The 15,000-nt window shown below is 43.6% G+C and overlaps 1 protein-coding gene across 1 annotated transcript in view; it reads right to left on the bottom strand.

Moving 5' to 3' along the window:
• The window catches only part of LOC130071818 (ryanodine receptor 3), a 248,526-nt gene that overhangs the window by 179,014 nt on the left and 54,512 nt on the right, over positions 1-15,000 (bottom strand). The window contains exons 16-19 of the mRNA XM_056236709.1: positions 5,321-5,416; positions 5,124-5,242; positions 4,923-5,056; positions 3,677-3,918 (exon numbers count right to left, since the gene is read on the bottom strand). Coding sequence (XP_056092684.1) covers positions 3,677-3,918; positions 4,923-5,056; positions 5,124-5,242; positions 5,321-5,416 — 591 coding nt within the window. The remainder of the gene's footprint in view (positions 1-3,676; positions 3,919-4,922; positions 5,057-5,123; positions 5,243-5,320; positions 5,417-15,000) is intronic.

The raw sequence follows: 15,000 nt of genomic DNA, 5'->3' as shown, positions 1-15,000 counted from the left end.
CATAAAAGTGCATCTATCCATCATAAAAGTGCATCTGTCCATCATAAAAGTGCATCTGTCCATCATAAAAGTGCATCTGTCCATCATAAAAGTACATCTATCCATCATAAAAGTGAATCTATAAAAGTGCATCTATCCATCATAAAAGTGCATCTGTCCATCATAAAAGTGCATCTATCCATCATAAAAGTGCATCTATCCATCATAAAAGTGAATCTATAAAAGTGCATCTATCCATCATAAAAGTGCATCTATCCATCATAAAAGTGCATCTATCCATGATAAAAGTGCATCTATCCATCATAAAAGTGCATCTATCCATCATAAAAGTGCATCTGTCCATCATAAAAGTGCATCTGTCCATCATAAAAGTGCATCTGTCCATCATAAAAGTGCATCTGTCCATCATAAAAGTGCATCTGTCCATCATAAAAGTGCATCTGTCCATCATAAAAGTGCATCTGTCCATCATAAAAGTACATCTATCCATCATAAAAGTGAATCTATAAAAGTGCATCTATCCATCATAAAAGTGCATCTGTCCATCATAAAAGTATCATACAAGTGCATCTGTCCATCATAAAAGTGCATCTATCCATCATAAAAGTGCATCTATCCATCATAAAATGCATCTATCCATGATAAAAGTACATCTGTCCATCATAAAAGTGCATCTATCCATCATAAAAGTGCATCTATCCATCATAAAAGTGCATCTATCCATGACAAAAGTGCATCTGTCCATCATAAAAGTGCATCTGTCCATCATAAAAGTGCATCTATCCATCATAAAAGTGCATCTGTCCATCATAAAAGTGCATCTATCCATCATAAAAGTACATCTATCCATCATAAAAGTGCATCTATCCATCATAAAAGTGCATCTGTCCATCATAAAAGTGCATCTGTCCATCAAAAAAGTGCATCTATCCATCATAAAAGTGCATCTGTCCATCATAAAAGTGCATCTATCCATCATAAAAGTGCATCTATCCATCATAAAAGTGCATCTGTCCATCATAAAAGTATCATAAAAGTGCATCTATCCATCATAAAAGTATCATAAAAGTGCATCTGTCCATCATAAAAGTATCATAAAAGTGCATCTATCCATCATAAAAGTGCATCTGTCCATCATAAAAGTGCATATGTCCATCATAAAAGTGCATCTATCCATCATAAAAGTGCATCTATCCATCATAAAAGTGCATCTATCCATCATAAAAGTGCATCTGTCCATCATAAAAGTGCATCTGTCCATCATAAAAGTGCATCTATCCATCATAAAAGTGCATCTGTCCATCATAAAAGTATCATAAAAGTGCATCTATCCATCATAAAAGTATCATAAAAGTGCATCTGTCCATCATAAAAGTATCATAAAAGTGCATCTATCCATCATAAAAGTGCATCTATCCATCATAAAAGTGCATCTGTCCATCATAAAAGTGCATCTATCCATCATAAAAGTCCATCTGTCCATCATAAAAGTATCATAAAAGTGCATCTATCCATCATAAAAGTATCATAAAAGTGCATCTGTCCATCATAAAAGTATCATAAAAGTGCATCTATCCATCATAAAAGTGCATCTGTCCATCATAAAAGTATCATAAAAGTGCATCTGTCCATCATAAAAGTGCATCTGTCCATCATAAAAGTATCATAAAAGTGCATCTGTCCATCAAAAAAGTGCATCTGTCCATCATAAAAGTATCATAAAAGTGCATCTATCCATCATAAAAGTGCATCTATCCATCATAAAAGTGCATCTGTCCATCATAAAAGTGCATCTGTCCATCATAAAAGTGCATCTATCCATCATAAAAGTGCATCTATCCATCATAAAAGTGCATCTGTCCATCATAAAAGTGCATCTGTCCATCATAAAATTCCATCTATCCATCATAAAGTGCATCTATCCATCATAAAAGTGCATCTGTCCATCATAAAAGTGCATCTATCCATCATAAAAGTGCATCTATCCATCATAAAAGTGCATCTATCCATCATAAAAGTGCATCTGTCCATCATAAAAGTGCATCTGTCCATCATAAAATTCCATCTATCCATCATAAAGTGCATCTATCCATCATAAAAGTGCATCTGTCCATCATAAAAGTGCATCTGTCCATCATAAAAGTGCATCTATCCATCATAAAAGTGCATCTATCCATCATAAAAGTGCATCTGTCCATCATAAAAGTGCATCTATCCATCATAAAAGTGCATCTGTCCATCATAAAAGTGCATCTATCCATCATAAAAGTGCATCTATCCATCATAAAAGTGCATCTGTCCATCATAAAAGTGCATATATCCATCATAAAAGTGCATCTATCCATCATAAAAGTGCATCTGTCCATCATAAAAGTGCATCTATCCATCATAAAAGTATCATAAAAGTGCATCTATCCATCATAAAAGTGCATCTGTCCATCATAAAAGTATCATAAAAGTGCATCTGTCTATCATAAAAGTGCATCTATCCATCATAAAAGTGCATCTGTCCATCATAAAAGTGCATCTATCCATCATAAAAGTGCATCTATCCATCATAAAAGTGCATCTGTCCATCATAAAAGTGCATCTGTCCATCATAAAAGTGCATCTGTCCATCATAAAAGTGCATCTATCCATCATAAAAGTGCATCTATCCATCATAAAAGTGCATCTGTCCATCATAAAAGTGCATCTGTCCATCATAAAAGTGCATCTATCCATCATAAAAGTGCATCTATCCATCATAAAAGTGCATCTATCATCATAAAAGTGCATCTGTCCATCATAAAAGTGCATCTATCCATCATAAAAGTATCATAAAAGTGCATCTATCCATCATAAAAGTGCATCTGTCCATCATAAAAGTGCATCTGTCCATCATAAAAGTGCATCTATCCATCATAAAAGTGCATCTGTCCATCATAAAAGTGCATCTATCCATCATAAAAGTATCATAAAAGTGCATCTATCCATCATAAAAGTGCATCTGTCCATCATAAAAGTATCATAAAAGTGCATCTGTCTATCATAAAAGTGCATCTATCCATCATAAAAGTGCATCTGTCCATCATAAAAGTGCATCTGTCCATCATAAAAGTGCATCTATCCATCATAAAAGTGCATCTATCCATCATAAAAGTGCATCTATCCATCATAAAAGTGCATCTATCCATCATAAAAGTGCATCTATCCATCATAAAAGTGCATCTATCCATCATAAAAGTGCATCTATCCATCATAAAAGTGCATCTGTCCATCATAAAAGTGCATCTGTCCATCATAAAAGTGCATCTATCCATCATAAAAGTGCATCTATCCATCATAAAAGTGCATCTGTCCATGATAAAAGTGCATCTATCCATCATAAAAGTGTGTGCAGTGTGTGTGCAGTTAGTGTGTGTGTGTGCAGTTAGTGTATGTGTGTGCAGTTAGTGTGTGTGTGTGTGTGTGTGTGTGCAGTTAGTGTGTGTGTGTGTGTGTGTGTGTGTGTGTGCAGTTAGTGTGTGTGTGTGTGTGTGTGAGTGCGTACCCGACTACAGATGGAGTCTGTCGAAGCCGTAGGAGTAGAGGTCGTCCCCGAGTGTGAGTGTGTGTGTGTGTGTGTGTGCAGTCTGTGTGTGTGTGCAGTGTGTGTACAGTTAGTGTGTGTGTGTGTGTGTGTGTGTGCGCGTACCCGACCACAGATGGAGCCCGTCGAAGCCGTATGAGTAGAGATCGTCCCCGACGCCGTTGCCGCCCCACCCCTCGCCGCCGCCGGGATAGGGGGCGTAGCCTTTAGTGGAGGCCCAGCCCACTCGCAGGTGCGTCGGCTCGCCCGTCACGAACGCGTCCACCTGGTCCATCATCAGCTCGAAGTACCAGCGCCGGTACTGGGCCGAGCCGTCGCTCACGCCCACGAAGACATTGGGCCGCATGCTGCAACACACACACACACACACACACACACACACTCCATCTCAGAGACTCGTAATCATAATCACAGATAAACATGTATCGATATCATATATTTAATCATCATTAATAATAAAATAAATTATAAATTAATAAACAATCAAACATTAAAAAATACATTTAATCAAATAAATCAATTTATCTTTACTCAAAAAAATAAATATCTTTATATTCAATCATCTTAACTAAAGTAGTAAATTATTTTATTTATTTATTTAGTTTGATTAAATATGTTTATTTGTTTAAAAATTCAATAGATACAAGTTAAAAAAATGTAAAAATAAAAATTGTATATTTAAATATTCATAAATAAAAGTATATTTAATCATATAAAATAAACATAAATGTATAATCATCATAAATTGATTAATTAATGTATTTATTTAGGATCATTACATGTTTATTTATTTAAATTTAGTAAATAAAAATACATTTATGTTCAAACATAAAAAAAACAAATACATTTACATAAAAAAATATATTATTTATTTAGGATTAATAAATATGTTTATTTGTTTGAAAATCAATTGTATATTTAATAATAAAATAAATAATTTTACAGTTAACATCATAAATAAATGAATTAATTTATTTTTATTTACATAATAACAAAAAAAATCAATAAAAAAACAAACACATTTATATTTAATCATAAATAAATACATACCTAAACATAAAAAAATTACAATTAATATTGCATCACCATGAATGAACAAAATAAATGTATAATTAAACAATCTAAAAATCTTAAATAAACATATTTATTTGTTCGTTTGTTTATTAAGAATGATTAAATATAAAAGTATTAGTACCCAATAAGTATTCGATATATCAATTTAAAATATATATATATATATTTAATTATGAATAAATAAAGAAATGTATTTATAGTTAACCATTCATAATTAATTTAAATTATAAATAAACTTTTATTTTTTTTATTTTTTTACATTATGAAGACCTCTGACCTCTGGACGTCATTGACCAATCGTGTCTGCAGGAGCAGGTCTCGCCTGGGCATCAGGTGATCACAGATCAGGTTCTGATTGGCTCTGACAGCGACTCCGTTACACACACACAGAGAGCAGAGCACGTCCAGGATCTGAAGTCATGTTTCACATTAATATCATAACCTCACACACCTTGCAGTGATCATGTGACAGACTGACCTTGTGGTTGCGGCCGTGTTTGTAGAGCAGAGAGATGATGGTCTTAATGTGTCCTCGCTGGATGATGTTCAGCGCTTCGGGACTCTCGATCAGAATACAGTGAAGAACCTCCAGGATCCCTGGGACACGAGAGAGGGGAGGGGTTAGGGGTCGGGTGTGTGTGTGTGTGTGGGTGTGAGTGTGTGTGTGTGTTGTACCTGAAGACGACTCCAGGCGCTCCAGTTTACTGACGAGCCAGTCCAGGTTGTGTGAGAACTGAGTGCAGTTGTTCCGGTTTCCTCGGATGAGAGCGGCTGAGAGACACAGAGACGGTGATGAGAGGATCTAATTATCACACATGCATTCAGGAAACAACCGGCATTATCAGGCCAAACACGACTTCTTCCTCTCTAAAGGTCACCTCCTTCAAGGAGACACACACTCAGACACACACACACACACACACACACACACACACACACACACACACACACTGCTGTCACACTCACGCATACTAATCACTGATCGGGTCACATGAAAGATGGAAGACGAGGACCTAAACTCAGCTAAGACTGACCTCGAGAAACACTGTGTGTGTGTGTGTGTGTGTGTGTGTGTGTGTGTGTGTGTGTGTGTGTGTGTGAGTGCGTGTGTGTGTCTGAGTGGGTGTGTTTGAGTGTGTGTGTCTGAGTGGGTGTGTCAGTGAGAGTGTGTGTGTGTGTGTGAGTGCGTGTGTGTGTGTGTGTGTGTGTGTGTGTGTGTATGTGTGTCTGAGTGGGTGTGTCAGTGAGAGTGTGTGTGCGTGCGTGCGTGCGTGCGTGCGTGCGTGCGTGTGTGTGTGTGTGTGTGTGCGTGTGTGTGTGTGTGAGTGTGTGTGTGTGTAGGTGTGTGTGTGTTCTTACCCAGAAGTTCGTACAGCAGTTGTGTGTGTGAGTGTGTGTGTGTGTGTGTGTGTGTGTGTGTGTGTGTGTGTGTGTGTGTGTGTGTGTGTGTGTGTGTGTGTTCTTACCCAGAAGCTCGTACAGCAGTTGTGTGTGTGAGTGTGTGTGAGTGTGTTTTCTATGAGAGGAGGAGCGGTGGCAACCGTTGGTACAGATCTAAGGCCGACCAACTCCCCGATTTGACCATCTTAGACCAGCCACTCAGAGTGTACACCAGACACGAGACCTACGACTATCTGGGTCACAAGTTTAACAACGCCGGAGAATGGAGTCTGCAAGTGACTGACATGCCACATCAGTTTATGACCAGACTGGATCTCATTGATGCATCACCACTTCCTGTTACTTTAAAAGTGCAAGCAATAAGAGACGTAGCGTTTTCTAAAATTCAACATCTTTTTGCAAATGTCCATGTTCCGCAAAAGGTATTGCATGAAATGGACAACAAAACCCACAGGCGGAAATCGCGGGGGGGTCGGGGGGGTCAGGACCCCCCTATCTGAGGGTTGTCCCCCCTAAAATATCATTAAAATATGTGTTTTGTAAATAAAATAATGATATATTCTTAAAATAATTGTTTAAGAAATAAAATAATACAAATGCAAATGGGGCAACAAAAAAAACAAACATTTTAAACATTTTGAGTCCCCCCTCCCTTGCCTCACAGTGCTTTGGTCCACTGCCTCCGCCCCTTTTACCTCAGAGTCAGCACCGACACACACACACACACATTCCGGTGGCGGGAGAGATGAACTATGTTTATATCAGGGGGGCGGAGATGGGGTTACTCTTAACTAAGTTAAGAGTAGTTGTGGAACTCCAGTAAGTCAATGTTATTTTATTCACTTTAAACATCGGATGAAGTGATTATTTTCTCTTTAATATAGATGATGCTGAGTCATTAATAAATCATGTCAAAAAACAATGATTGTGTACTAAATGTAGGCTACTTTTGTCACTGATGTAGTCTGCTATGTTAGCGATTATAACGTTTAACGTTACCCTTGTTTAATACAGTCTGCGTTTACCTAGCTTAATACAGTATATCCCCCCCTAAAACATGGTTCCCGTCATCTCAGTTGCATAAAATTGTCACTTTTTCTACATTATCTATCTATACACACAATATACACTATACACTGGGCTTGATTCAGTTGTTCTAAAGGTATGTAAAAAAAAAAAAAATGTATTTCGGTGGCCCGAACTTAAGTTGTTTACACAAAACAACTTATTTACAAAAGAAATTATGGTTTTGAATAATTTTTTGGTCAATTTAGTCAGCTTTTTCATTAAACCAGAAAGAAACTTTGAGAAGGATAATGGAACGGCCTCCATGCTACACTAATAATAGTAGTAAGGCTTTCCTCGGTGTACAAGTACAATTTTGCCTGTATTATTGGTGTCCCCTTCAAAAATTGCTCTTGAGGATTATGTTTATTGTCCCCCCCAACATTTTGATGAAATTTTCGCCCCTGACAAAACCGTAAGCGTGGTTAGGAAATGGCTTTGTCTCAACACACATTCCACAAGATGTTTCATCTTTCAGAAGAGACAGGACGGGGGCTTGGAGTTCCTCACTGCATGTGGGAGTACGCCGCCACAAGACAGGCTCACCTCACCAACACGCTGAACTGTGACGACGTCAACGTCAGGCAAATGGCCAGAGCATCCTTATTGCTGGATTTTAAAAGACGGAAGGTGCTACACGCATGCGGTGGGGAAGATAGCTTCCTGGGCTTTAAAAGAAAGACCAATGGAAAGCTAGATGGACGGGCGCAGGGATTCGGTGTGTCATCAGACTGGCCAGACCTAAATGACCTATGCTGGGAGACAGGTACTGAACTGAAGTGGAGCTCTCGCGATCGACCTGTAGAGGTCTCTGATTCAGTCGTAGAGGACCCATCTGTCCCCGTGGACAACACTGTTCACCTGCTCCAGCCTAGAACATCAAGGCAGACTCTCTTGTTTATTCACAGAGCCCAAAATATGGAGTACTGGACCAGTCTGAAACTCCAGGGAAAGCTGGCAAAACTGCCCTGCGCGGACCACTCCGTATCACACTCCATCTACAGCAATGCCACTCCGTATCACACTCCATCTACAGCAATGCCACTCCGTATCACACTCCATCTACAGCAATGCCACTCCGTATCACACTCCATCTACAGCAATGCCACTCCGTATCACACTCCAGCTACAGCAATGCCACTCCGTATCACACTCCATCTACAGCAATGCCACTCCGTATCACACTCCATCTACAGCAATGCCACTCCGTATCACACTCCATCTACAGCAATGCCACTCCGTATCACACTCCATCTACAGCAATGCCACTCCGTATCACACTCCATCTACAGCAATGCCACTCCGTATCACACACCATCTACAGCAATGCCACTCCGTATCACACACCATCTACAGCAATGCCACTCCGTATCACACTCCATCTACAGCAATGCCACTCCGTATCACACTCCATCTACAGCAATGCCACTCCGTATCACACTCCATCTACAGCAATGCCACTCCGTATCACACACCATCTACAGCAATGCCACTCCGTATCACACTCCATCTACAGCAATGCCACTCCGTATCACACTCCATCTACAGCAATGCCACTCCGTATCACACTCCATCTACAGCAATGCCACTCCGTATCACACTCCATCTACAGCAATGCCACTCCGTATCACACTCCATCTACAGCAATGCCACTCCGTATCACACTCCATCTACAGCAATGCCACTCCGTATCACACACCATCTACAGCAATGCCACTCCGTATCACACTCCATCTACAGCAATGCCACTCCGTATCACACTCCATCTACAGCAATGCCACTCCGTATCACACTCCATCTACAGCAATGCCACTCCGTATCACACTCCATCTACAGCAATGCCACTCCGTATCACACACCATCTACAGCAATGCCACTCCGTATCACACTCCATCTACAGCAATGCCACTCCGTATCACACTCCATCTACAGCAATGCCACTCCGTATCACACTCCATCTACAGCAATGCCACTCCGTATCACACTCCATCTACAGCAATGCCACTCCGTATCACACTCCATCTACAGCAATGCCACTCCGTATCACACTCCATCTACAGCAATGCCACTCCGTATCACACTCCATCTACAGCAATGCCACTCCGTATCACACACCATCTACAGCAATGCCACTCCGTATCACACACCATCTACAGCAATGCCACTCCGTATCACACTCCATCTACAGCAATGCCACTCCGTATCACACTCCATCTACAGCAATGCCACTCCGTATCACACTCCATCTACAGCAATGCCACTCCGTATCACACACCATCTACAGCAATGCCACTCCGTATCACACTCCATCTACAGCAATGCCACTCCGTATCACACTCCATCTACAGCAATGCCACTCCGTATCACACTCCATCTACAGCAATGCCACTCCGTATCACACTCCATCTACAGCAATGCCACTCCGTATCACACTCCATCTACAGCAATGCCACTCCGTATCACACACCATCTACAGCAATGCCACTCCGTATCACACTCCATCTACAGCAATGCCACTCCGTATCACACTCCATCTACAGCAATGCCACTCCGTATCACACTCCATCTACAGCAATGCCACTCCGTATCACACACCATCTACAGCAATGCCACTCCGTATCACACACCATCTACAGCAATGCCACTCCGTATCACACTCCATCTACAGCAATGCCACTCCGTATCACACTCCACCTACAGCAATGCCACTCCGTATCACACTCCATCTACAGCAATGCCACTCCGTATCACACACCATCTACAGCAATGCCACTCCGTATCACACTCCATCTACAGCAATGCCACTCCGTATCACACACCATCTACAGCAATGCCACTCCGTATCACACTCCATCTACAGCAATGCCACTCCGTATCACACACCATCTACAGCAATGCCACTCCGTATCACACTCCATCTACAGCAATGCCACTCCGTATCACACTCCATCTACAGCAATGCCACTCCGTATCACACTCCATCTACAGCAATGCCACTCCGTATCACACTCCATCTACAGCAATGCCACTCCGTATCACACTCCATCTACAGCAATGCCACTCCGTATCACACTCCATCTACAGCAATGCCACTCCGTATCACACACCATCTACAGCAATGCCACTCCGTATCACACACCATCTACAGCAATGCCACTCCGTATCACACACCATCTACAGCAATGCCACTCCGTATCACACTCCATCTACAGCAATGCCACTCCGTATCACACTCCATCTACAGCAATGCCACTCCGTATCACACTCCATCTACAGCAATGCCACTCCGTATCACACACCATCTACAGCAATGCCACTCCGTATCACACTCCATCTACAGCAATGCCACTCCGTATCACACTCCATCTACAGCAATGCCACTCCGTATCACACTCCATCTACAGCAATGCCACTCCGTATCACACTCCATCTACAGCAATGCCACTCCGTATCACACACCATCTACAGCAATGCCACTCCGTATCACACACCATCTACAGCAATGCCACTCCGTATCACACTCCATCTACAGCAATGCCACTCCGTATCACACTCCATCTACAGCAATGCCACTCCGTATCACACTCCATCTACAGCAATGCCACTCCGTATCACACTCCATCTACAGCAATGCCACTCCGTATCACACTCCATCTACAGCAATGCCACTCCGTATCACACTCCATCTACAGCAATGCCACTCCGTATCACACTCCATCTACAGCAATGCCACTCCGTATCACACACCATCTACAGCAATGCCACTCCGTATCACACTCCATCTACAGCAATGCCACTCCGTATCACACTCCACCTACAGCAATGCCACTCCGTATCACACACCATCTACAGCAATGCCACTCCGTATCACACTCCATCTACAGCAATGCCACTCCGTATCACACACCATCTACAGCAATGCCACTCCGTATCACACTCCATCTACAGCAATGCCACTCCGTATCACACTCCATCTACAGCAATGCCACTCCGTATCACACTCCATCTACAGCAATGCCACTCCGTATCACACTCCATCTACAGCAATGCCACTCCGTATCACACACCATCTACAGCAATGCCACTCCGTATCACACACCATCTACAGCAATGCCATTACGTATCACACACCATCTACAGCAATGCCACTCCGTATCACACTCCATCTACAGCAATGCCACTCCGTATCACACACCATCTACAGCAATGCCACTCCGTATCACACACCATCTACAGCAATGCCACTCCGTATCACACTCCAGCTACAGCAATGCCACTCCGTATCACACTCCATCTACAGCAATGCCACTCCGTATCACACTCCATCTACAGCAATGCCACTCCGTATCACACTCCATCTACAGCAATGCCACTCCGTATCACACTCCATCTACAGCAATGCCACTCCGTATCACACTCCATCTACAGCAATGCCACTCCGTATCACACACCATCTACAGCAATGCCACTCCGTATCACACACCATCTACAGCAATGCCACTCCGTATCACACACCATCTACAGCAATGCCACTCCGTATCACACACCATCTACAGCAATGCCACTCCGTATCACACACCATCTACAGCAATGCCACTCCGTATCACACACCATCTACAGCAATGCCACTCCGTATCACACACCATCTACAGCAATGCCACTCCGTATCACACACCATCTACAGCAATGCCACTCCGTATCACACTCCATCTACAGCAATGCCACTCCGTATCACACTCCATCTACAGCAATGCCACTCCGTATCACACTCCATCTACAGCAATGCCACTCCGTATCACACACCATCTACAGCAATGCCACTCCGTATCACACACCATCTACAGCAATGCCACTCCGTATCACACTCCATCTACAGCAATGCCACTCCGTATCACACTCCATCTACAGCAATGCCACTCCGTATCACACACCATCTACAGCAATGCCACTCCGTATCACACTCCATCTACAGCAATGCCACTCCGTATCACACACCATCTACAGCAATGCCACTCCGTATCACACACCATCTACAGCAATGCCACTCCGTATCACACACCATCTACAGCAATGCCACTCCGTATCACACACCATCTACAGCAATGCCACTCCGTATCACACACCATCTACAGCAATGCCACTCCGTATCACACACCATCTACAGCAATGCCACTCCGTATCACACTCCATCTACAGCAATGCCACTCCGTATCACACTCCATCTACAGCAATGCCACTCCGTATCACACTCCATCTACAGCAATGCCACTCCGTATCACACACCATCTACAGCAATGCCACTCCGTATCACACACCATCTACAGCAATGCCACTCCGTATCACACACCATCTACAGCAATGCCACTCCGTATCACACTCCATCTACAGCAATGTCACTCCGTATCACACTCCATCTACAGCAATGCCACTCCGTATCACACTCCATCTACAGCAATGCCACTCCGTATCACACTCCATCTACAGCAATGCCACTCCGTATCACACTCCATCTACAGCAATGCCACTCCGTATCACACTCCATCTACAGCAATGCCACTCCGTATCACACACCATCTACAGCAATGCCACTCCGTATCACACACCATCTACAGCAATGCCACTCCGTATCACACACCATCTACAGCAATGCCACTCCGTATCACACTCCATCTACAGCAATGCCACTCCGTATCACACTCCATCTACAGCAATGCCACTCCGTATCACACTCCATCTACAGCAATGCCACTCCGTATCACACTCCATCTACAGCAATGCCACTCCGTATCACACACCATCTACAGCAATGCCACTCCGTATCACACACCATCTACAGCAATGCCACTCCGTATCACACTCCATCTACAGCAATGCCACTCCGTATCACACACCATCTACAGCAATGCCACTCCGTATCACACTCCATCTACAGCAATGCCACTCCGTATCACACTCCATCTACAGCAATGCCACTCCGTATCACACTCCATCTACAGCAATGCCACTCCGTATCACACACCATCTACAGCAATGCCACTCCGTATCACACTCCATCTACAGCAATGCCACTCCGTATCACACTCCATCTACAGCAATGCCACTCCGTATCACACACCATCTACAGCAATGCCACTCCGTATCACACTCCATCTACAGCAATGCCACTCCGTATCACACTCCATCTACAGCAATGCCACTCCGTATCACACTCCATCTACAGCAATGCCACTCCGTATCACACACCATCTACAGCAATGCCACTCCGTATCACACTCCATCTACAGCAATGCCACTCCGTATCACACTCCATCTACAGCAATGCCACTCCGTATCACACACCATCTACAGCAATGCCACTCCGTATCACACTCCATCTACAGCAATGCCACTCCGTATCACACTCCATCTACAGCAATGCCACTCCGTATCACACTCCATCTACAGCAATGCCACTCCGTATCACACACCATCTACAGCAATGCCACTCCGTATCACACTCCATCTACAGCAATGCCACTCCGTATCACACTCCATCTACAGCAATGCCACTCCGTATCACACTCCATCTACAGCAATGGCACTCCGTATCACACTCCATCTACAGCAATGCCACTCCGTATCACACTCCATCTACAGCAATGCCACTCCGTATCACACTCCATCTACAGCAATGCCACTCCGTATCACACTCCATCTACAGCAATGCCACTCCGTATCACACTCCATCTACAGCAATGCCACTCCGTATCACACTCCATCTACAGCAATGCCACTCCGTATCACACACCATCTACAGCAATGCCACTCCGTATCACACTCCATCTACAGCAATGCCACTCCGTATCACACTCCATCTACAGCAATGCCACTCCGTATCACACTCCATCTACAGCAATGCCACTCCGTATCACACTCCATCTACAGCAATGCCACTCCGTATCACACTCCATCTACAGCAATGCCACTCCGTATCACACACCATCTACAGCAATGCCACTCCGTATCACACTCCATCTACAGCAATGCCACTCCGTATCACACTCCATCTACAGCAATGCCACTCCGTATCACACTCCATCTACAGCAATGCCACTCCGTATCACACACCATCTACAGCAATGCCACTCCGTATCACACTCCATCTACAGCAATGCCACTCCGTATCACACACCATCTACAGCAATGCCACTCCGTATCACACTCCATCTACAGCAATGCCACTCCGTATCACACTCCATCTACAGCAATGCCACTCCGTATCACACACCATCTACAGCAATGCCACTCCGTATCACACTCCATCTACAGCAATGCCACTCCGTATCACACACCATCTACAGCAATGCCACTCCGTATCACACTCCATCTACAGCAATGCCACTCCGTATCACACTCCATCTACAGCAATGCCACTCCGTATCACACTCCATCTACAGCAATGCCACTCCGTATCACACTCCATCTACAGCAATGCCACTCCGTATCACACTCCATCTACAGCAATGCCACTCCGTATCACACACCATCTACAGCAATGCCACTCCGTATCACACACCATCTACAGCAATGCCACTCCGTATCACACTCCATCTACAGCAATGCCACTCCGTATCACACTCCATCTACAGCAATGCCACTCCGTATCACACTCCATCTACAGCAATGCCACTTCGTATCACACTCCATCTACAGCAATGCCACTCCGTATCACACTCCATCTACAGCAATGCCACTCCGTATCACACACCATCTACAGCAATGCCACTCCGTATCACACTCCATCTACAGCAATGCCACTCCGTATCACACTCCATCTACAGCAATGCCACTCCGTATCACACACCATCTACAGCAATGCCACTCCGTATCACACTCCATCTACAGCAATG

This window comes from Rhinichthys klamathensis, unplaced genomic scaffold, assembly GCF_029890125.1.
Source record: "Rhinichthys klamathensis goyatoka isolate OS25496 unplaced genomic scaffold, OSU_Roscu_1.1 h1tg000462l_1, whole genome shotgun sequence".
NCBI classification, from domain to species: domain Eukaryota; kingdom Metazoa; phylum Chordata; class Actinopteri; order Cypriniformes; family Leuciscidae; genus Rhinichthys; species Rhinichthys klamathensis.
This window is presented reverse-complemented; position numbering and strand designations above follow the sequence as displayed.